This window comes from Mustela lutreola, chromosome 4, assembly GCF_030435805.1.
Source record: "Mustela lutreola isolate mMusLut2 chromosome 4, mMusLut2.pri, whole genome shotgun sequence".
In the NCBI taxonomy this organism is placed as follows: Eukaryota; Metazoa; Chordata; class Mammalia; order Carnivora; family Mustelidae; genus Mustela; species Mustela lutreola.
In genome coordinates, this window is record NC_081293.1 from 150,583,432 (window position 1) to 150,606,280 (window position 22,849).

At 38.6% G+C, this 22,849-nt stretch overlaps 1 protein-coding gene across 4 annotated transcripts in view; it reads left to right on the plus strand.

Moving 5' to 3' along the window:
- CCDC126 (coiled-coil domain containing 126) overlaps positions 1-22,849 on the plus strand; it is a 50,660-nt gene that overhangs the window by 15,518 nt on the left and 12,293 nt on the right. For 3 of the 4 annotated variants that reach the window (XM_059171359.1, XM_059171360.1, XM_059171362.1), the window contains one exon: positions 2,317-2,709. In XM_059171359.1, the coding sequence (XP_059027342.1) occupies positions 2,475-2,709 (235 nt within the window). In that variant the 5' untranslated portion in view covers positions 2,317-2,474. Of the gene's footprint in view, positions 1-152; positions 270-2,316; positions 2,710-22,849 lie in introns of all 4 variants that reach the window. The other variant, XM_059171361.1, reaches the window with a different exon arrangement.

The following is a 22,849-nucleotide window of genomic DNA, read 5'->3' on the forward strand; positions in this document are numbered from 1 at the left end:
TTTGCCTCTGGTTTTGGCTTTGAATTTGTATAGTGATCTAAAACCTTCCAGGCCATCATTTTAACCTTTGTTTTCCAAAACAATTAGGAAGTCTGTGTTCTTAATTCTCCAGTGATGTCACTTTTCTGGTTTTGTTGTCCTGCCCACTTTAGAAGCCTGTTGTGACTGCTTCAGGACAGATACACGGTTGGGTGCTGGGTCAGGTCATGGAGCACACTGGTCAGACTTGAAAAGACAGAAGCCAGTAAAGAAAGATCACTAAAGAAAAAGTATGTTTAATATATGTGTGTAAAGAAATTCTTTTAAAATTTTCTTGGGCTTCAGAACTTCCACTTACTGAACTCAAATGTAAGATCTATAGAAAAAATATTAGGTTACATTTACTTGTCTTTGTTAAGTAAAGTTTAATAATCCAGTATTGATTTTAATAGTAGAGTTTTCATAATATCTGAATATTCTTTGTATGGTAACTAAATAAGCAGAAGTAGAAGAAAACTTGAAAAGGAGTTAATTCTTAATTTTTAATGCAGTTATTACTTTGCTATAATAATGAAAATGGCCACTTAGTGGGGTAGTCATGCTTGTAGTTAGGTTTGGCATGATGGGTACATTGCAACTAGAGTAGGTGGGTGTTCTTCAAACCTCAGAGGCCCAGAATTTATTAGTGGTGTATCAGGAACTGGGGGGCTGGGTAGGAAGATGAAAGAGTGGGAGTTTTCTGAACTGGACAGGTGAATTGCCAGGGTAGATGATCCCCTGCTTACACACATCTCAACACACACACGTCTAGAGGAGTTTTGAGTACAAAATTTTGTATTTTGATTTTTTTATGTAGGATAATAAAAGATACTCTATTTTTTATTAAATAAAGATATCTTTAAGTATCTTTATTTTAAATAAAGATACTCTTTATTTTTATTATTTAAAAAAAGTGTGCTAGAAAGCAAACTTTTAGGGTATAACCATAGTTCCCATACTGCCTAGCATATATGCTGGCTCAGTAAACATCTGTTGAAAGTGTTTAAATGCTCTTCAGAGTTAACCTTTACTGTATTCATTTCTAGTCTTATCCTCAAACTTGATTTTATTTGGCTATGTGATTATACCCTATTAAGCAGATTAAAATCAGTATGTTTTATTTGCCCATACTAATGGAAGTTAAAAAGTTCTTAAGGATTATTTTCATTAAACTGTGAAATACACTTTTTGACTCTAGATATATTTCCAGGTGAAGAATTTTATTCCACCATAAATGAAAAGTTTTCTTTGCTGGACACTTTGGTGATTCATATACATTATTGCTCTCTAGGCCTTTCTAGATTCCATGATTTTCATCACCTTTATCTTTTTTTTTTTAATTGAGGTAAAACCTTTTTTTCCTTACACAGTTTTCCCTTAAATAATAAAAGTACATTCCTGTACCATTTAAAATTTAGAATTGCAGATTTGGAAATACAAGAAAATTTCCTAAACTCTTTTAGCACTTCTCATTATGTCTGGCATAAATTTAGAAGTATAAGCTTAAGAGATTGTAACTTCTTTTTCATCTTAGGTTGGAAGCTTAAGATGATCTTGTTGCTGTTAGAATATTTTCTAGTGACATTTTCAAATATTGTCACACCTATTGAATTGTGGGATTTTTCTTTCCCTTAGGCATTTTTTGTTTTCCAGTCTGTTTTACCTTTCCTCATTTTCCCCCAAGATTTGTTTTTTTAATTTTTTATTTGACTGGGAGAGAGTGAGAGAACACAAGCTGGGGAAGCAGTAGAGGGAGAGGGAGAAACACACTTCCTATGGAAAAGGGAGCCAATGTGGGAGTTGATCCCAGGACCCCAGGATCATGAAATGAACCATAGGCAGATGCTTCACTGACTGAGCCACCTAGGCATCCCACCTTTCCTCAATTTCTCACTTTCACATTGGCATCTACCTTTAAAAATATTTTTTTTAAAGGAAGAGGAGGAGGAATAGGTTTTAGACATTTAGTTTGGAAACCTATATTTGAATAGTCTCCTGTGAATCTCATTATATGTCCATAGTTTTAGATTATTGAACAGAATGCTAATGTCTGTAAGAGTTTGAATGACAAGAAGTCATTCAAAGAATTTTGTGACCATGGTGGCATTTCAGTGTCTTGGCATTTATGTCTGGTTTAAAATTTTGAAGAGCAATATAAATGAAACTGAAAGTTGTCAAAGAAGATGATACAGTGTCAAATCACAACGATTTATAGAATCTCTTCTTAAGTTTGTCATTATCTAGTCTGTTACTGGTATAGGTTAAGACTAATCCCCTTTTCTCTTCTCAATTTTACAGAATTAATTGAGAGTTGGAGGCAACCTTGCTGAAGATGAAGAATATACAATATTAGAGGAGGAGATTTTTTTTTTCTTTTTTCTTTCAGAAGTCTTAGTTGTTTGGCGGCTTACAGCTGATCACCACTCTTCAGTTGAGTGTGTTTGCTTTTATCAGAAATGGTTTTTACAATCTCAAGGAAAACCATGTCCCAGAAATTGAGTTTACTGTTGCTTGTATTTGGACTCATTTGGGGATTGATGTTACTGCACTATACTTTTCAACAACCAAGACATCAAAGCAGTGTCAAGTTACGTGAACAAATACTAGACTTAAGCAAAAGATATGTTAAAGCTCTAGCAGAGGAAAATAAGAACTCGGATGTTGAGAATGGCGCTTCTATGGCAGGATATGGTAAGATAACCGTAGATTCTTCCTGGTTTTCTCCCTTTCAACCTATCCCCATTTCAACGTAGTTATGGAAAGAAATACAACTCATTACTTCATGCATAGGTCTTTCCAAAGCAAATTTTTCTTGACTTTTTATTATGAAAAATTTTAAATGTACTGAAAAATAGAAACAATATGTTAAATACCTATATGTCTGTTGCCTAGATTTAACAGTTATTATATGTCTGTTGCCTAGATTTAACAGTTATTAACATGTTAAAAATTCTGTTTTGTCTAATTTTTGAAGACCAGTTAAATTGTAGAAATTTTGACATTTCACTGCTAGATACTTCCACATGTGTATCTAAACAAATGACCTTTTTATACACAATTATAGGAGCATTATAACATTTACATTTATCCGATTATGCCAATATAGACTTAATTATATAACATCTATCAATTCCTAAGAATCAACATTTGCCTGTTGTTTATTTATTGCCATTCTCCCTTTCACATCATGGGTTCCTGCTGTGGATTTTTGTTTTGTTTTGTTTTTTAGATTTTATTTATTTGAGAGAGAGAGAGTGCATGAGCAGGGGAGGGGTAAAGGGAGAGGGAGAAGCAGACTCCCCACTGAGCAGGGACCCTGACACCGGGTTTGATCCCAGCCTGGACCCTGAGCCGATGGCAGATGCTTGCTTAACCAACCCTTCCTGCTGTGTTTTAAGTTCTATATGCATACCATGTTCTCTCTTGTCTTCAGGATTTAGAAAAAAAAAAGAGAGAGAAAGGAGAGATAGAACACTTTGTGTATGAGTGTGTGGGCATTTTCTCTATTTCAGGTTTTTTTTGTTTTTTTTTTTTTTTTTTAGTTATACATGTATGTATTTAAAGAATCAAAATGTGTTATGAGTCTCGTAATAAAAAAGGGCAGTTCTTTCCAGCCTCAACAGTCCCTAAATTTCCCATTTCTTAGAGCCAGCCATAGAAAATTATTTAATCTGATTTACTTGGTGATTACCTCCATGTCTCTAAATAGCATGTTCTGTGAGTTTCTTCTTGATTTTTCAATAATAAGAGTTATCTGTTAACTTCCCACTGTGCAGAGTGAGGGTTCAGCTTTCTTTTTTACCCAAAATTGCATCCCACCCACCCCAGACTGCTTTCACACACACATGTCCTTCTAGTCCTGCCTTTTTCCTGATACAATTTTGTTAGGACAATATTCAATGTTTGCATTGTTAGGACTGTGTCAGTGGTATTCATTACTGAGCCTTTTAGTACATTATTACTTTTCCTTTTCATGTACAAATTTATTTTCCCCTCTAGAATTAGTAAGTACTGATTTTTGTTTCTCTGCCTAGTTTTCTACCCTAACTCCCCACAGTTTAAGTCTCCTCCCAGTATATTTAGATACATTAGCTATTTTATCATGTTCTTTATCTTGAAATCTTTCCTAGAGCCTTCTGATCTGCTCTGGATTTGGACTATTTCTTCTCTAGGCTTGTGGTGATGAATTATTTGGGATCTTACTCCACAATCATCCTGGAACTCCCTCTACCTTTCTCTCATTATGGATCTCCTATTCCTTAGACTCCTGTGGCTTCTTCTTTATTGGTAACTCCCACATTTTAGGGGAACAGATCCTTGTTGTTTCCTCAGAAAAGTATAAGGGAGGTCAAAGTATTGATTCCTTGCATATCTGGAAAAATCTTTTTATCCCTACCCTCATGCTTAATTGAAAATTTGACTGAGTATAGAATCCTAGTTTGGAAATAGTTTTCCCTTGGATTTTTAAAGGCTTTTTTCTTTTCCCCCCTCCTTGGCTTCCAGTGTTCTTTTTGAGAATCTAATGCTGTTCTGATTCTTCATTCTTTTTATGTGATGTATTTTTTTGAAGTTTGTGAGAACTTTGTCCCATAGTACTGTTCTGAAGTTTTTCAAAATGATGTCCCTGGGTATGGATTTCTTTCATACATGTGCTAGGACCTCAGTGGGCACTTTCTTTATTTTCCCCCCAATTTTAAAAGTTTATTTCTTTACTAGTACCTATGATCTCTAAGAGATGTAACATTCATGACTCAAGATAATGATCATGCTCTGATGTGCCTTCCTTAATGCCTATCTCCTGGTTACCCATCCCCTCACCTTTCTCCCCCATAGCAACCCTCAGTTTGTTTCCTTTGATTAAGATTCTCTTATGGTTTGTCTCCCTCTCTGATTTTTGTCTTGTTTTATTTTTCCCTCCCTTCCCCTATGATCCTTTGTTTTGCTTCTTAAATTTCACATATGAGTGAGATCATATGAGAATTATCTTTCTCTGACTTATTTCACTTAGCATAATACCCTCTAGTTCCATCCATGTTATTGCAAATGGCAAAATTTCATTTTTTTGATGGCTCACTAATATTCCAATGTGTGTGTGATCGATCTTCTTTATTCATTCATTGTCAGTGGACATCTGGGCTCTTTCCATAGTTTGGCTATTGCGGACATTGCTGCTATAAACATTGGGGTGCATGTGCCCCTTCAAATCACTACATTTATATCTTTGGGCTAAATCCCTAGTACTGTAATTGCTGGATTGTAGGGTGGCTCTGTTTTCAGCTTTTTGAAGAACCTCCATACTGTTTGCCAAAGTGGCTGCACCAGCTTGCATTCCCACTAATAGTGTAGGAGGGTTCCCCTTTCTGCATCCTCACCAACATCTGTCATGTCCTGATTTGTTAATTTTACCCATTCTGACTGGTGTGAGGTGGTATCTCCTTGCAGTTTCGATTTGTATTTCCCTGATGCTGAGTAATGTTGAGCATTTTCTCATCTGTCTGTTGGCCATTTGTATATCTTTGGAGAAATGTCTGTTCATGTCTTCAGCCCATTACTTGATTTGTTTGTTCTTTGGGTATTGAGTTGGTAAGTTCTTTGTAGATTTTTGGCTACTAGTCTTTTTCTGATAGGATATTTGCAAATATCTTTTCTCATTCTGTCAGTTGTTTTGTTTTGTTTTTTTAAGATTTTATTTATGTATTTGACAGACAGAGATCACAGAGAGACAGGCAAAGGGGGGTGGAGCACAGGCTCCCCGCTGAGCAGAGAGCCCAATGCAGGACTCGATCCCAGGACCCTGAGATCATGACCCGAGCCGAAGGCAGAGGCCCAACCCACTAGCCACCCAGGTGCCCCAGTTGTCTTGGTTTTATCAACTGTTTCCTTTGCTGAGAAAAAGCTTTTTATCTTGATAATAATTTTTATCTTGATAATGAACCCTAATAGTTCATTTTTGCCTTTGTTTTCCTTGCCTTTGAACCCATGTCTATTAAGAAGTTGCTGCAGCTGAGGTCATAGAGCTTGCTGGCTGTGTTCTCCTCTAGGATTCTGATGGATTCCTGTGTCACATTTAGGTCTTTCATCCATTTTGAGTCTTTATTTGTGTGTGGTGTAAGGAAATGGTCCAGTTGCATTCTTCTGCAAGTGGCTGTCCAATTTTCCAACACCATTTGTTGAAGAGACTTTTTTCCATTGGATATTCTTTCCTGCTTTGTCAAAGGTTCGTTGACTATAGAGTTGAGAGTCCATTTTGGGGTTCTCTATTTGTTTCCTTGGTCTATGTGTCTGTTTTTGTGCCAGTGCCATACTGTCTTGATGATTAAAGATTTTTTTTTTTTAAAGATTTTATTTTATTGAGGGAGGGAGGGGGAGAGAGTTTTGGGGAGGGGCAGAGGGAGAGGGAAAGGGAGAAACTCCCTGCTGACTTGGGAGCCCCATGCAGGGTTCAATTCCAGGACTCTGGGATCATGACCTGAGCCAAAGGCAGATGCTTAACTGACTGAGCCACACAGGCACCAAGTGCCCCTGTGCATTGATTTCATATCCTGCCACTTTACTTAATTTCTGTCTGAGTTTTAGCAATTTTGGGTTGGAGTATCATGTCATCTGCAAAGAGTGAGAATTTGACTTCTTTGGTGCCGATTTAGATGCCTTTTATTTCGGGACGCCTGGGTGGCTCAGTTGTTAAGCAGTTGCCTTCGGCTCAGGTCATGATCCCAGTGTCCTGGGATCGAGTCCCGCATCGGGCTCCTTGCTCAGCGGGGAGCCTGCTTCTCCCTCTGCCTCTGCCTGCCATTCTCTCTGCCTGTGCTCGCTCTCTCCCCCTTTCTCTCTCTGATAAATAAATAAAATCTTAAAAAAAAAAAAAGATGCCTTTTATTTCTTTTTGTTGTCTGATTGCTGGGGCTAGGACTTCTAGTTTTATGTTGAATAGCAGTGGTGATAGTGGACAGCCCTGCCGTGTTCCTGACCTTAGGGGAAAAGCCTCGAGTTTTCCCCACTGAAAATGATATTTGCTGTGGACTTTTCATATATGGTTATTATGATATTGAGGTATATTCTCTCTATCCCTACACTGTGAAGAATTTTAATCAAGAAAGGTTGCTGTACTTTGTCAGATACTTTTTGGATTTATTTAAAGGATCATGTGGTTTTTGTCCTTTCTTTTATTAATATATTGTATCACATTGATTCATTCGTGGATATTGAACTACTCTAGCAGCCCAGGAATAAATCCCACTCACTCATGGTGAATAATCCTTTTAATGTACTGTTGGATCCTTACTGGCTAGTATCTTGGTGAGAATTTTTGTATTCATGTTCATCAGGGATATTGGTCTGTAATTCTTCTTCTGGGTGGGGTCTTGGACTGGTTTTAGGATCAAGATAATGCTGGCCTCATAGAAAGAGTTTGGAAGTCTTCCTTCCATTTCTGTTTTTTGAAACTGCTTCAGAAGAATAGGTATTCATTCTTTAAATGTTTGGTAAAATTCCTCTGGGAAGCCATTCAGCCCTGGACTCTTGTTTGTCAAATATTTTTGACTACTGCTTCAATTTCCTTGCTTGCTGTTTATGGGTCTGTTTAGATTTTCTCTTTCTTCCTGTTTCAGTTTTGGTAGTTTATGTGTCTCTAGAAATGCATCCATTTCTTCCAGATTGCCTAATTTGTTGTCATATAGTTGCTCATAATATGTTCTTATAATTATTTGTATTTATTTGGTGTTGGTTGTGATCTCTCCTCTTTCATTCATGATTTTATTTATTTGGGTCCTTTCTCTTTTCTTTATCGATCTTATTAATTCTTTCAAAAAATTAGCTCATAATTTTGTTGATTTGTTCTACTGTTCTTTTGGTTTCTGCTTCATTGATTTCTGCTCTAATCTTTATGAATTCTCTTCTGCTGGGTTTGGGCTTTATTTGCTGTTCTTTCAACAGCTCCTTTAGGTGTAAGGTTAGGTTGTATTTCTTGTTTCTTGAGAAAAGCTTGTATTGCTATATACTTCCCTCTTAGGACTGCCTTTGCTATATCCTAAATATGCAGGGAAAGATCCCAATCTTTTGGTATCAGTTCAGACCTGATATGTGACCCAGGATGTGATCTTTTCTGGAGACTCTTCCATATGAACTTGAGAAGAATGTGTATTCTGTTGCTTTAGGATGGAATGTTTTGTATATATCTGTGAAGTCCATCTGGCCCAGTGTGTCATTCAAAGCCCTTGTTTTCTTGTTGATCTTCTATAGATAATCTGTCTATTGCAGTGAGTAGGGTGTTAACGTCCCCTACTATTATTTTATTATTATCAATGTGTTTATTGAATTTTAGTAATTAATTTATATAATTGGCTTCTCCCATGTTAGCAGCATAAATTATTACAATTGTTAAAACTTCTTGTTGGGTAGATCCTTTAATTATGCTATAGTATCCTTCCTCATCTTTTATTACAGTCTTTGGTTTACAGTCTAATTTGTCTGTAAGTTTTGCCACCTGAAGTTTCTTTTGATGTCCATTAACATGATAAATGGTTTTCCACCTGCTCACTTTCAATCTGGAGGTGTCTTTGGGTCTAAAATGAGTCTTTTGCACAGAGCATATTGATGAGTCTTGCTTTTTTGTCCAATCTGATACCATGTTTTTTTTTTTTTTTTAAGATTTTATTTATTTATTTGATAGAGATCACAAGTAGGCAGAGAGGCAGGCAGAGAGAGAGAGGGAAGCAGGCTCCCCGCTGAGCAGAGAGTCCGATGTGGGGCTCAGTCACAGGACCCTGAGATCATGACCTGAGCCGAAGGCAGCGGCTTAACTCACTGAGCCACCCAGGCGCCCCAAGATACCGTGTCTTTTGATTGGGGTATTTAACCCATTTATAGTCAGAATAACTATCGAAAGGTATGATTTAGTGCCATTGCATTACCTGTAAAGTGATTGTTACTTTATATTGCCTCTGTTTTTCCCAGTGTATGTTATTTTTGGGCACTCTCTTTGCTTAAAGGATCCCCTTTAATATTTCTTGCATGGCTGGTTTAGTGATCACAAAATTCTTTTAGTGTCTGTTTGTCTTGGAAGTTTTTTATGTCTCCTTCTATTTTGAATGACAGCCTTGCTGGATAAAGTATTTTTGGCTGCATATTTCTCTCATTTAGTACCTTGAATGTATTATGCCAGTCCTTTTGGGCCTGCCAGGTCTCTGTGGATAGGTCTGATACCAATGCAATGTTTCTGGCCTGGTAGGTTAAGGACCTCTTGTCCCACAGTGCTTTTAGGATTTTGTCTTTTTCTCTGAGATTTGCAAGCTTCACTATTATATGTTGAGGTGTTGACCTATTTTTATCGATTTTGAGGGGAGGTTCTCTGTGCCTTCTGGACTTGAATACCTGATTCATTCCCCACATAAAGGAAGTTCTGTGCTATAATTTGCTCTACTATACCTTCTGCCCCTTCCTCTTCTTTTGGGATCCCAAGTATTCTAATACTGTTTCACTTTATGGTATCGCTTAGCTCTCGAATTCTCCCCTCATGATCCAGTAGTTGTTCATCTCTCTTTTTCTTAGTGTCTTTATTCTCCATAATTTTGTCTTCTATATCCTAATTCTCTTTTGTCTCATTTATTTTAGCAGTTAGAGCCTCTGTTTTTGATTGCATCTCATTAATAGGCTTTTTGATTTCAACTTGATTGGATTTTATTTCTCCAGAAGGGGACTTTCTAGTGTCATCTATGCTTTTTTTTTTTTTAAAGCCCAGCTAGTATCTTTATAATCATTCTTCTGAATTCTAGTTCTGACATCTTACTTATATCCATACTGATTAGGTCCCTGGCAATCAGTACTGCCTCTTGTTCTCTTTTTTTGAGGTGAGTTTTTCCATCTTGTCATTCTGCCCAAAGAAGAATAGATGAATGAGAGATGAGAGAATAAAATACTAAAATGGCAACAATGACCCCAGGGAAATAGACACTAAACAAATCATTAGAGACCTTGCAGAAAGTGGTCACTTTTCTGTTTGTAGAACTGCAACAATTCTATTCTTAGATTGCCAGTTGAATTCACAGGTGTTTAGAATTATTTGATAGCTATCTATCTGAGGTCTTTTTTTTTTTTTTTTTTTCTTAGATTTTATTTGACAGACAGCACAAGTAAGCAGAGAGGCGGGTGGGGGGAAGTAGGCTCCTTGCTGAAGCAGAGGGTTTAACCCATTGAGCCACCCAGATGCCCCTCTAGGTGATGTCTTAAGACCAGACAAAACTAAGGTGTCTTACTCCACCATCTTTGGCTCTCCTCGTCAAGACATGATTTTTTTTTTTTTAAGATTTTTTTATTTATTTGTCAGAGAGAGAGAGAGAGAGAGGGCAAACACAGGCAGAGGCAGAGGGAGAAACAGACTCCCTGCCAAGCAAGGAGCCCGATGTGGGACTTGATCCCAGGACGTTGGGATCATGACCTGAGCCGAAGGAGCTGCTTAACCAATTGAGCCACCCAGGCGTCCCAAGACATGATTTTAAAATGGAGCTCAATCGAGTGAAAATTGAATCCTAAAGTACTTTTATCAAAAGCCTGATACACGGCTACGTAAGAATCACAACTCTAGCACTTGTTTCAAATAATTATTTAAAATAACTGGTTCTTTCTTCACTAATCTGTTTATTTCCATGATGTGCTTATTCTTTCCAAAACTGGAACTCATTAGTTCGTGTAAGAATAATTAATGTGTTGTCGTCGTGGTGTCTTCTCCTTCTTTTTTTTTTTTTTCTTTGAAGATTTTATTTATTTGACAGAGAGAGAGAGAGAGCATAAGCAGGGGGAGGAGGGCAGGCAGAGGGAGAGGGAGAAGCAGTATTCTCACTGAGCAGGGAGCTGGATATGAGGCTCTATCCCACTCAGGTCAGGATTATGGCCTGAGCTGAAGGCAGACGCTTAACTGACTGAGCCACCTGGGCACTCCTAATGTGTTATCTTCTTAAGTTTCAATTTTGATAATTTAGTGTCTGATTTTCATAGAACTATACCCAACCCAGCTTTCTAGATCACTTAAAAGATTCCGAAGTTTGGCATCAAATTTTTTTTTCCATTCCTGATCCTTTAACAAGGTTGGTGCAAATACCTGCCTTACTGCCTCCTTGGTAAAGGGAATTTGTAGAAGATTCTAACATAGATAAAACAAGAATGTTGTTATGTAGATCCTGTTTGGTAATTATTTTGGGTTGCAGCTTGAAAAACAGCAGCACTTTATCTTTTGTGTCAGCAAAATCAGTCCCGCTGGAAAAGGAGATTCCAGTGTTGTATTGCTCACCTAGGGAGTATTTGATTCCTGTCATCCAAAAAGTTGATTTTAGTAGAGCTATATATCAGTGGCTGGTCCCAGGGTTCAGACACCAGTCCCCAGTTATTCTGGGTAGTGTAGTGAAGATGAAAACCTTTGGAACGTCCCCGGTTCAGCTTGCCATGATTTTGGAGATGGGGAGAGGCTAGCTTCCGTGGGCACTTTAAATCCTAAAACTTATGCCCTTTGATTTGGGGACATATCCTAAATTAATTAACTTTTTTCTCACTGTTGTTTTCATTCTTTCTTTCTGAAATTCTGTTTTTCAGCATTTGGACCCTCTGAACTGGTCCTCAAATTTCCCTTTATTGACTATCCTAGTTTTCATCTCTGTCTTTTTGCCTTGTTTTTTGAGGTATTTACTCAACTTATGGAGTTTGTAATTTTCTCTAATATGTTTAATTTCTAAGAGTTTTCTTTATTTCTCAAAGGTTATCAGTGATAGGTTTTCTGAAGTGTTTCTGTGTTTCATCCAGATATATCTAGTAATTCTTAACCTTTTGAAACTTTTTATTTTTATTTATTTCTTTAAAAAATTTTATTTACTTATTTATTTTACAGAGTGCAAGTGAGCGTGGGCACACATCCTTGCAGAGAGTGGGGGAGAAGGGGAGAGGGGGTGGGAGAGGGACAAGCAGACTCTGCTGAGCACAGAGCTCTTCATGGTGCTCAATCCCACAACCCTGAGATTACGACGTGAGCCGAAATTAAGAGTTGGATGCTTAATTGAGCCATCCAGGTGCCCCAAGATTTTGTGCTTTTTAAGTAATCTCTACACCTAACTCAGGGTTTGAACTCACAATCCTGAGATCAAGAGTCCCACATTCAGGGTGCCTGCATTGCTCAGTTAAATGTCTCCCTTTGGCTCTTAAGATCCCAGGTTCTTGGGATAGAGCCCTGCATCAGGGTCCCTGCATCAGTCCGTGCTCACTGCTTTTTGCTCTTCTTCTCCCTCTACCCCCTCCCCCTCTTTGTGTTCTCTCTTTCTTTTTCTCTCTGTCTCAAATAAATAAAATCTTAAAAAAAAAAAAAAAAAGAGTCCCATACTCTACTGACTGAGCCAGCCAGGTGCCCCGAGACTTCTTTAAAGACTGAGACACTAAAAGTTTGATAGGAGGTGTTGAGTTGTTGGGTGGTTTTCACTATATATGATCTGGCTGGGACATTTCCTTGATAGTATCCTTAATATTTGTAATGACTTTTGATACCAACTGCATGGAGTTAGGCCAGATTTCCAGGGTAAGGGTATAATCTTCCACATACACATTAGCCACAAATTTGGGTGTCCCAAGACGACTCTCAGATCTGACCAGTTGACTACAAATTTGAGTGTTCACACTACACCCTTAGGTTTGATAATGAGTTGGATTACTTCAGAAAACTCCCAGAAAGCACTATACTTACTATTATAGTTTTATTATAGCACAAAGAAAACCAGAACCAGCCAAAGGGAGACCACATAGGGCAAGTTCTGAGAGCATTCCAAATGCAAAGTTTCTGTTGTTTTCTCCTATGGAATCAGTCTGCATTAATCCAATGTGTGACCATATTAAGACCATATTCTTCTTTTTTTTCTTTTTTTTTTTTTTTAAAGATTTTATTTATTTATTTTACAGACAGAGATCACAAGCAGGCAGAGGCAGGCAGAGAGAGGAGGAAGCAGGCTCCCTGCTGAGCAGAGAGCCCAATGTGGGGCTTGATCCCAGGACTCTGGGATCATGACCTGAGCCAAAGGCAGAGGCCTTAACCCACTGAGCCACCCAGGTGCCCCTAAGACCATATTCTTAACTGGGGACGCTCACCTGGACTTCGTATTCAGAAATTTTATTGGAGTTTTATTGTGTGAGGTTTTTTTTTTTTTTAAGGATTTCATTTTGGGGCACCTGAATGACTCAGTTGCTTAAGCGTCTGCCTTCAGCTCAGGTCATGATCTCAGCCAGGATGCTGGGATTGAGTCCCTCATTGGGCTTCCTGCTCAGCCAGGAGTCTGCTTCTCCTTCTCCCTCTGCCCCTTCCCCTCACTCATGCTCTGTCTCTCTCTTTCAAATAAATTTAAAAAAAAATAAAGATTTTATTTATTTGAGAGAGAGAGAGAGCGCATGCAGAACGAGGGAGAGAGCACGAGCAGCGGGAGGGGCAGAGGGAGAAGAAGTCTCCCTGTTGAGCAGGGAGCCCAGGATGCCAGGATCATGATCTGAGCCAAAGGAAGATGCTTAGCCCACTGAGCCAGGCACCCCTGTGTAGGTGTTATTGATAAGATTATTGGCCACATGGTTGAATTTTATTTCCAGCCCTTCTGCCTCATCTGACATTACTGAAAAGTCCTGACTCTCTAATCGCAGAGTTTGGTCTTTTCTGGCATGCCCAGCCCCGATTCTAAGTCATCTTATTAGCACAAACTATCTAAAGGCCCAGTCTCAGTCACCTTGTTAATATAAACTATTAGGTGGGACCCCACGGGCCCACCATGAACAAGACACTCTTACTAGGAAATTCTAAACATTTAGAGGCCATCTTCCAGGAAGTAGGGACAAAGTCCTGCCAACCTCTCTTGTATAAAATATCAGTGTCTGTTTCTTTGTGGTATCACAAATATCAGTGTATTTAGTTAGTCCTTTCCTCTTGAGCTGGTCAGATTCCCTAAAGGACTTCTAGTCTCTTGCTGGAGAGTATAAGCCTCCAGGTGTTCTAAGATCTGAATGAGAGGAAAAGGCAGGGGAAGGAGGGGTAGTTTCAGCCTTACTGAGTGAGTGAAATGTAAATGTAAATTTTCATTTACTCCCTGATTTTTCAGTGTCGTACCCAAGCCTTCAACTGTTTTATTGGCTTCAGAAAATGCATCTCATCTTTTCTGCAGTGGATGAGGGGTAATGCCCAGTGTGGGAGTGTTCTAGATAATTTAGGAATCAAGTCATTATACATAAATTTTCACCTAATTCTTCCATTTTATTCCTTCCTTTACCCCCATTTTCTTTCTTTCTTTCTTTCTTTCTTTTTTTTTTTTTTTTGAGATTTTATTTATTTGACAGAGATCACAAGTAGGCAGACCAGCAGGCAGAGAGAGCGAGGAGGAAGCAGGCTTGTCACTGAGCAGAGAGCCCGAGGTGGGGTTTGATTCCAGGACCCTGGGATTATGACCTAAGCCGAAGGCAGAGGCTTAAACCCACTGAGCCAGCCAGGCACCCCTTTCATTTCTTTCTTTCTTTTTTTTCTTTTTTTTTTTTTTTTTTTTTAAAGATTTTATTTATTTATTTGACAGAGAGAGATCACAAGTAGGCAGAGAGGCAGGCAGAGAGAGAGAGAGGAGGAAGCAGGCTCCCTGCTGAGCAGAGAGCCCGATGCGGGACTCGATCCCAGGACCCTGAGATCATGACCTGAGCCGAAGGCAGCGGCTTAACCCACTGAGCCACCCAGGCGCCCTCTTTTTTTTTTTTTAAAGGTTATTTATTTATTTGACAGACAGAGATCACAAGTAGGCAGAGAGGCAGGCAGAGAGAGAGGAGAAGCAGGTTCCCTGCTGAGCAGAGAGCCTGACTCGGGGCTCGATCCCAGGACCCTCGGACCATGACCTGAGCTTAAGGCAGAGGCTTTAACCCACTGAGCCACCCAGGTGCCCCTCATTTCTTTTTTAAAGTAGGCTCCTTGCTCAGTGTGGAGTCCAGTGAGCGGCTTGAACTCATGACCCTGAGATTGAGACCTTAGGTGAGATCAAGAGTCCGTTGCTTAACCAACTGTGCCACCCAGGTGCTCTAACCCCTATTTTCATTGGTACCCAGGGTAATAATCCCTGGGCCTCTTAAGAACCCCACAATTTTGTGGAGGTAATCAAATTGCTTCTTGGTTTTTCTTCTCTTTTAAGATCCAACATTTTCAGTTCTGGTAAGTCAGCTAACACTTATCCCTCTGCTTTCCAGCTTGTGGAGTTGTGTTGCTATTGTCTAATCTTCTGTTATCTTTGGCCTCGTGGTATTATGCTTAAAAATAAGAAAGAAAGAAAAAGAGAGCAAAAAGCACCCTTACTGTTCTGTGGAGTATCCATGTAGCCAAGATTCAGGAGTGTGAGAGGATCTGGCTCTGGGGAGCTGAAACAGACCAGGCTCTGCTACTCACCCTGACAAAATACAGAGGCAGAGACATGAGCGGTGGTGAAAAAAAGAAGGGAATTTATTTCAGTGAGGCCACCACTGGGAGACAGTGAAGTAGTGTCCCTAAGGCTGTCTCCAAAATACCGAAAATGCTTCAAGGTTTATAAAAAGAAAATGTGGGACAAAGTTTGGTGGGTACGTGCAGGTAGACAGTGAAGGTTCAGTTGGTCATGGTCTTGGGGTCAGTCATGTAGGGTCTTGCTGGCTCAGGGCAATTCTTATACTCGAGGGGGTAGTTTGGGTTCCCATCATGGGATGCTTTGTACACAAGATCTTTTGCCTGAGTTAAGAGATAAGCTGGAAAGAACTTAATCAATTAGAAAGTACAGACTGAGGTCAAAATGGAGATGGTTGAAGTCATCTTTCATCCAGTCAGCACAGGTTAAATGTCTTTTTTTCAGTTTACCATCTTTATCTGGGAGTGTCCTGGACACTTTCTATTTTTCTCCTCCCCTTTATGACAGTTCTTAAGAATTGATGGGGGTTAGCCTGCATTTGCTCTTGAGGATCAAATTTAGATGACTTAGAGATGAAGGAGCTGGTATACACTGAGATGGAGGTACTTGTGGCAGATAGAGATGCAGAAATTACCTTGTTTTGCATTCTGCTTTGTCTGAGGATACCAATAGAAACAATGAAGAAGCAAATCTTTTAGAACGAAAGAAATATTTGAAAATAAATTCTTTCTATTTGAGCAAAATAACTGTGATATTTTAAAGGCTAGCAGCCATCTGTGCTGTGCTACCCAGCTGTGCATAACAACTTTTTTTGAAAGTAATCATCAGAGGTATTTACATATGGTATTTGATAAACTTTTAAAATTTAATATATGGTGTAAATATTTCTGTGTCAGTGAATATATACCTACATCATTTAATGGCCACATGGTATTTAACCAATTCCCTGAAATATTACTTTACATATTTCTGATTATAAATATATGTTTATTATAAACATTCTAATATTGCAGAAATATACAACATAGATAAGCAAAAGTAGGGCAGAGAGAATGTCAGTTAATTTGGCCCAGGTTGAGGTAGCTGTACGTTTCCTTTAAGGGCTAAATAGTAAATATTTTAAGATTTGTGGGTCATATGGCTTCCATTGCAATACATGAGCATAAATGTGTTCCAGTACAACTTTTATTTACCAAGATAGTCAGCCAACCAGCTGTAGTTTGCCTATACTTGATCTAGCACATTGTTTGATTTTGAACAAAAATGCAGTGTACTGTGGACACTAGTTTGCAGCTTATCTGTTTTTACTTAATCACTGTGAGTATCTTTCCATGTTATTACATATATGACTATTATCCTTTATAATGACTTAATATTGTTTCATTTTATAAATATTCCTTAAACTGTCCTCTCACTGCTGCCCACTTATTTTGTAATGATGGATAATTTGTTGCTAACTTCTTTTGTGCTTGATTCAGTGCTGCAGTTGTATGTATGTTTGTATGGTCTGAAACATATGTGTGAGTATAAATGTGTGGTTTTTTCATGTTTGTGTGAATGTTTCCGGAGAATAGATTTCCTAGAAGTGGAATTTTTTGGTCAAGGATATGCATATTAAATTTAATAGACATTTGTGAGATTGTCCTTCAGAATGGCCCCACCAGTATGCATTTCTACTACCACTCTCCCACCAGTGTGAAAGTGCCAGTTTCTCCACACTACACCAATTTTATTTAATTCTTAAATGACCTCTAATTGTTGGCTTTTGCATTTCTATATAGGAGAAGTTAAAAGATTTTGTTTGTTGGCTATTTGTGTTTTTTGGTTTGTGTGAATGAATTGTTTATATTCTTTGCCAATTTTTCTGCTGGGAAATTTCTTAATTGATTCTTTATAAAGACATTAATGCTGTTATTATGTGTTGCAAAGTTTTTTCCTTTGGTTTTAGTTGAATAATAACTTGGTATATTGTTTTAAAAATTCATGTAGTAGAATATGTCTGTCATTTTTATGGTTTAGTTTTATGCTTAAAATTTTTTCTCCAGGGGTGCCTGGGTGGCTCAGTGGGTTAAAGCCTCTGCCTTCGGCTCAGGTCATGATCTGCAGGAATCTAGCCCTGCATCAGGCTCTCTGCTCAGTGGGGAGCCTGCTTCCTCCTCTGTCTCTCTCTCTGCCTGCCTCTCTGCCTACTTATGATCTCTGTCTGTTAAATGAATGAATGAATAAATAAATAAATAAATTCCTGGTAATTGTTTAAAAAAAATTTTTTTTTTCTTCCAAAGCTTACACTGTAATATGGTTGGGAATTTTTGTTTTTGTTCTTACATTTATGTCTGTAATGTAGTTGAGATTTCTGGTGCAAGCAGTAAGAGATGCAGGTTCTTTTTTTCCAAATTAGGTAGCTGGTTGGTCTAGATTGATTACTTGAATTCTGGTCTTTTGCTCCATTAATTTGACATGGCAATGTAAGTTACAATAAAATGGGAATTTTACAAGTTCTGGAGTATTTGAACCTTTAGCCATCTATAGAAACAATTTTGCTTCTCATTGATATATTAAAAAAAAGCTAGTCAATCAGAAATGTTTATTGAAAGGTCTTATTTTCCTAGTTGGGAAAATAAGCATAAGCTAATTTTTAAAAAGATTTTATTTATTTGAGAGAGAGTGTGTGATGAGCATGAGTTGGGGGAGGGACAGAGGGAGAAGGATAGGGAGATACAGACTCCCCACCTAGCAGGCAGCCTGACTTGGGACCTAATCCCAGGACCCCAGGATCGTGACCTGAGCCGAAGGCAGATCCTTAACCGACTGAGCCACTCAGGCGCCCCAAACAAATTTTTTTTTTTTTTAAGATTTTATTTATTTATTTGACAGACAGAGACTACAAGTAGGCAAGAGAGGCAGGCAGGGAGAGAGAGGAGGAAGCAGGCTCTCTCTGGAGCCAAGAGCCCGATGTGGGGCTCGATCCCAGGACCCTGGGATCATGACCTGAGCCGAAGGCAGAGGCTTTAACCCACTGAGCCACCCAGGCGCCTCAAACAAAATTTTTTTTAAGTGCTACTCTACAGTGGATTGTTACTATTGCAAAGGTCATAGGCAGATCAATTCAGCTTTATAGATCACTGTAAATTTTGAGCAGTAACTCCTTTCTCTGTAACATAAACTCATTTCTAACTGCTTTGTGTCTTTTTCTCAATATTTTTAGTCTTCTCTGATGTCATTTTGTTTTTTCCCATGTAACATCTCTTGGATTCTGGGTTTTGTCTTGAATAGTGAATTGGGGATCCTTACTCTGAGCTTTACAGCGACTGTTAATAGGACACTTTGCAGTTGATGCATGGTTTCCTATACTGTTCCTGAATCTGTATGAATACTAATGTTTTATCAGTACAGGCTTTCTCCCTCTAAAGACTGACCATGCTTTGTTTAAAGAGTTTTAGTTTTATTGTCTACCAGTGTAGCTAAACATTTAAAAAAAAAACGGACTTGAAAAATATTTTGGGAGAATTAGAGAACAATTTAATGTGATATTTAAATACTTTTCTGCAAATAAGTTAACAAATAGTTGTTCTTCTATATGAGTCTATAAAAAATTCCCTTTAGAAATGGAGGTTAAAATTTCTTAATTAATTTTTTAGATATGTAAGTTATTATGTAAGTAATGAATGGAAACAGTGCTATGAACATTTTCAGAAAACAAGTTGCTACAGAATCCTTTTTTAAAGATTTTATTTTTGAGAGAGAGAGAGAGAGAGAGAGCAAGCATACAAAGCCGGGAAGGGGTAGAGGGAGGGGCAGAAACAGACTCTGCTGAGTGTGGAGCCTGATGCGGGGCTGGATCCCAGGACTCAGAGATCATGACCTGAGCTGAGGATAAATGCTTAAATGACTGAGCCACCAGGTGCCCCTAGAGAATATCTTTTAAGGTTGAAGAAAATCAATTTAAAAAGTTTCCCTAAACTGGGGACTTTGGGAATATGGGGATTCCTCCTTTCCCTGTTCCTGTGCTATCCATTTTTCCTTATTCCCATTTTTCCTTATTCCCATTTTAAGTACAACTAAAAACTCTGGATATTTTATATAAAACAAACGGATCTAGAAGAGAAAAAGTCAGAGTGGCTAGGGACCTCAGGACACAGTAGTTTGATCCCAGTGTTTTTGTTTCTGTTTTTTTTTTTTTTTTTTTAAGATTTTACTTTTTTATTAGAGAGAACAGAGCAAGAGAGATCACAAGAGTAGGGGTGGAGGGAAGTAGGCTCCTGCCATGAGCAGAGAGCCCAAATGGCGCTTGATCCCAGGATGCCAGGATTATGACCTGAGCCAAAGGCAGATGCTTAACCAACTGAACCACTGATGCACACCCGTTTTGTTTTGTTTTAACCTCATATAATCCGGACTTAGAGCTGAAGAAGCCAGTAACCTCCCCAACAGAAACCTGTTCTTGTAGCTAAGAAAGGGAGAGCTTGGCAAGACAGAAAACTTTTAGACAATAACAATTCTCCAGCCAGACATCACAGAAAAATACTGTGCCTGTACCACCACCTGCATGAGCAAAGACCAGATGGGGAGCCTATGTTTCCACCCTGGTGATGCTATAATGAGGCATCCAACATCCCCTCCCTCATGGTACCAGTGGAGACCACGTGGGGAGCCATGACTTCCATGCTCACCTGGCAGTAATGAGGTCCCCATCCCACACCCTTTTGAGTGATGTCAGAGAGTCTTAATGGAGAGTCAGGACTTTCACTATTGCCCAGTAGTCTGGAGGCCATCCCCACCATAGTATTGGTGAAGAGTTCTTGGGGACCTGGAACTCCTACTTTCATTCAGTGATAAGGAGCTCACCACTCTCAGGTGACCGTGGAGGCTAAATGGGGAACTTAGACTTCTCCTTCCACTTGCCAGTAGTAAGGGAGCACCTCTCTGCCCTTCCACAGTGATATCAGAGAAAACCATGTAACACAGGAGGTTTAAATAAGATAGAGGATCTCGTACACTAATATGTAAATGTCCAGTTTTTTTTTTTTTTTTTAAAGATTTATTTATTTATTTATTTGACAGAGAGAGAGATCACAAGTTAGGCAGAGAGGCAGGCAGAGAGAGAGGAGGAAGCAGGCTCCCTGCTGAGCAGAGAGCCCGATGTGGGACTCGATCCCAGGACTCTGAGATCATGACCCGAGCCGAAGGCAGCAGCTTAACCCACTGAGCCACCCAGGCGCCCCAAATGTCCAGTTTTTAAATATAAATCACTTGTCATACCAAGTCATATCAAGAATTGGGAAAATTTAAAATTAAAAAATTAAAAAAAAAAGAATTGGGAAAATCTTTAAATGAGAGAAGATAATCATTGGCAGGTGTTAGAATTATCTGAAAAAGATATTGAAAAAGCAGTCATTAAAAATGCTTCAGTGAGGGTGCCTGGGTGGCTCATTTGGTTAAGCAGCTGCCTTCAGCTCAGGTCATCATCCTGGTGTCCCAGGATCGAGTTCCATGTCGGGCTCTCTGCTCAGTGGGGATTCTGCTTCTCCCTCTGACCTCTCCCCTTTTGTGCTCTCTCATTCTCTTTCTCTCTCTCTCAAATAAATCTTAAGAAAAAAATGCTTCAGTGAGAAATTAATGAACATAGAACAAATGAAAAGATAGCCTCAACAAAGGAATAGAAAGTCTCAGCTGATAAATAGAACATATAAAGAAAAACCAAATCGAAGTTTTTGAATTGAAAAGTACAGTAATTGAAATAAAAAGCTTAGCAGATTGACTTAACAGAATGGAAATGAAAGAATCAGTGAACTGGAATATAGAACAATATAATTACCCAATCTGAACAAGAGAAAAAATAGACTTGGAAAAAAAACCCCAGAGATTTAAAAACCCATGGGACTATAACAAAAGATGTAACATTTGTGTCATTGGAGTTTTGGAAGGAGTGGAGAATAAGGGCAGAGCCGGAAAAGTACTAAAAAAATAATGGTTGCAAGCTTCCTAAATTTGGTGAGACATAGGTGATTGAACCCTAAGTAGGGTAAGCCCCCTATAATCCATGTCAAGATATATCATAATTAAACTTCTGAAAACTTAAAGAGCAACTAGAAAAAAAATCTTAAATGCAACTAGAGGGAAAAAAATGACACCTTATTTATAGTGGAAAAATAATTCAAATAACAGTCCATTTCTCATCAGAAACCACTGAGGCCTAAAGGAAGTGACAAAATATTCTTCAGGTGCTGAAAGGAAAGACCTATCAGTACAGAATTCTAGGGGCACCTGGTTGGCTCAGTCAGAAGAGCATGTGACTCTTGATCTTGTGGTGTTGAGTTCGAGCCCCATGTTGGGTGTAGAGATTACTTAAATAAATATATTTTTTAAAGTAACAGATTTCAGTAGCCAGTGAAAATATCCATCAGGAAGGAAGGGGGGATACCAAGGACCTTCTCAGATGAAGGAAAAAAGTAGCAGCCCTAATCTAAGAGATAGCAAAAGTAAGTACTATAAACAGAAAAAAATGAAAGGAGGGACCTTGAAACTATCAGGAAGGAAGACAGAACCCAGCAAATAAAAATAAGGGTAATTCAATAGATTTCTTCTTCTTGAGTTTTCTTTTTTTTTTTTTTTTTTTTTTTTTTTTTTAAAGATTTTATTTATTTGACAGAGAGAGAGATCACAAATAGGCAGAGAGACAGACAGAGAGAGAGATGAGGAGAAGCAGGCTCCCTGCTGAGCAGAGAGCCCCATGTGGGACTCGATCCCAGGCCCCTGGGACCATGACCCGAGCCGAAGGCAGAGGCTTAACCCACTGAGCCACCCAGGTGCCCCTCTTCTTGAGTTTTCTAAACTATGATGGTTGAAACAAAAAATTATAACATGGATGTGATTCTAAATGTATGTATAGGAAATATTTAAGGCATTATAAATGGAGTAGGGTAAAAGGATGATGTATTAGGATTTTCTAGAGCAGAGAGAGATTGTTGGACTTTAAGAAATTGGCTTATACTATTGTGAGGGCCAGAAAGTAAAAATCTGCAGGATAGGCTGATAGACTGAAAATTCTGGCAAGAGTTAATGTTACAGTCCTGAGTTTGAAGGCAGTCAGTCTTGAAGTAAAATTCCTTCTATTCCAGGAACCTCAGTCTTTTTTTCTTAAGGTCGTCAGCTGATTAAATGAGGTCCACTCACCTTATATTGAGTAATCTGCTTTACTTGAAACCTACTGGTTTAAATGCTAATCACATGTTAAAATGCCTCACAACAACATGTAGATTGGTGTATTTTCTAGGCACTGTAGCCTAGACATAAAATGACATAAATGCCTCACAACATGTAGATTGGTGTATTTTCTAGGCACTGTTGCCTAGACATAAAATTGACATAAAAAGAACAATCAACGGTAAAGAGAGGTGAAGCTTATTTATTTCACTCAA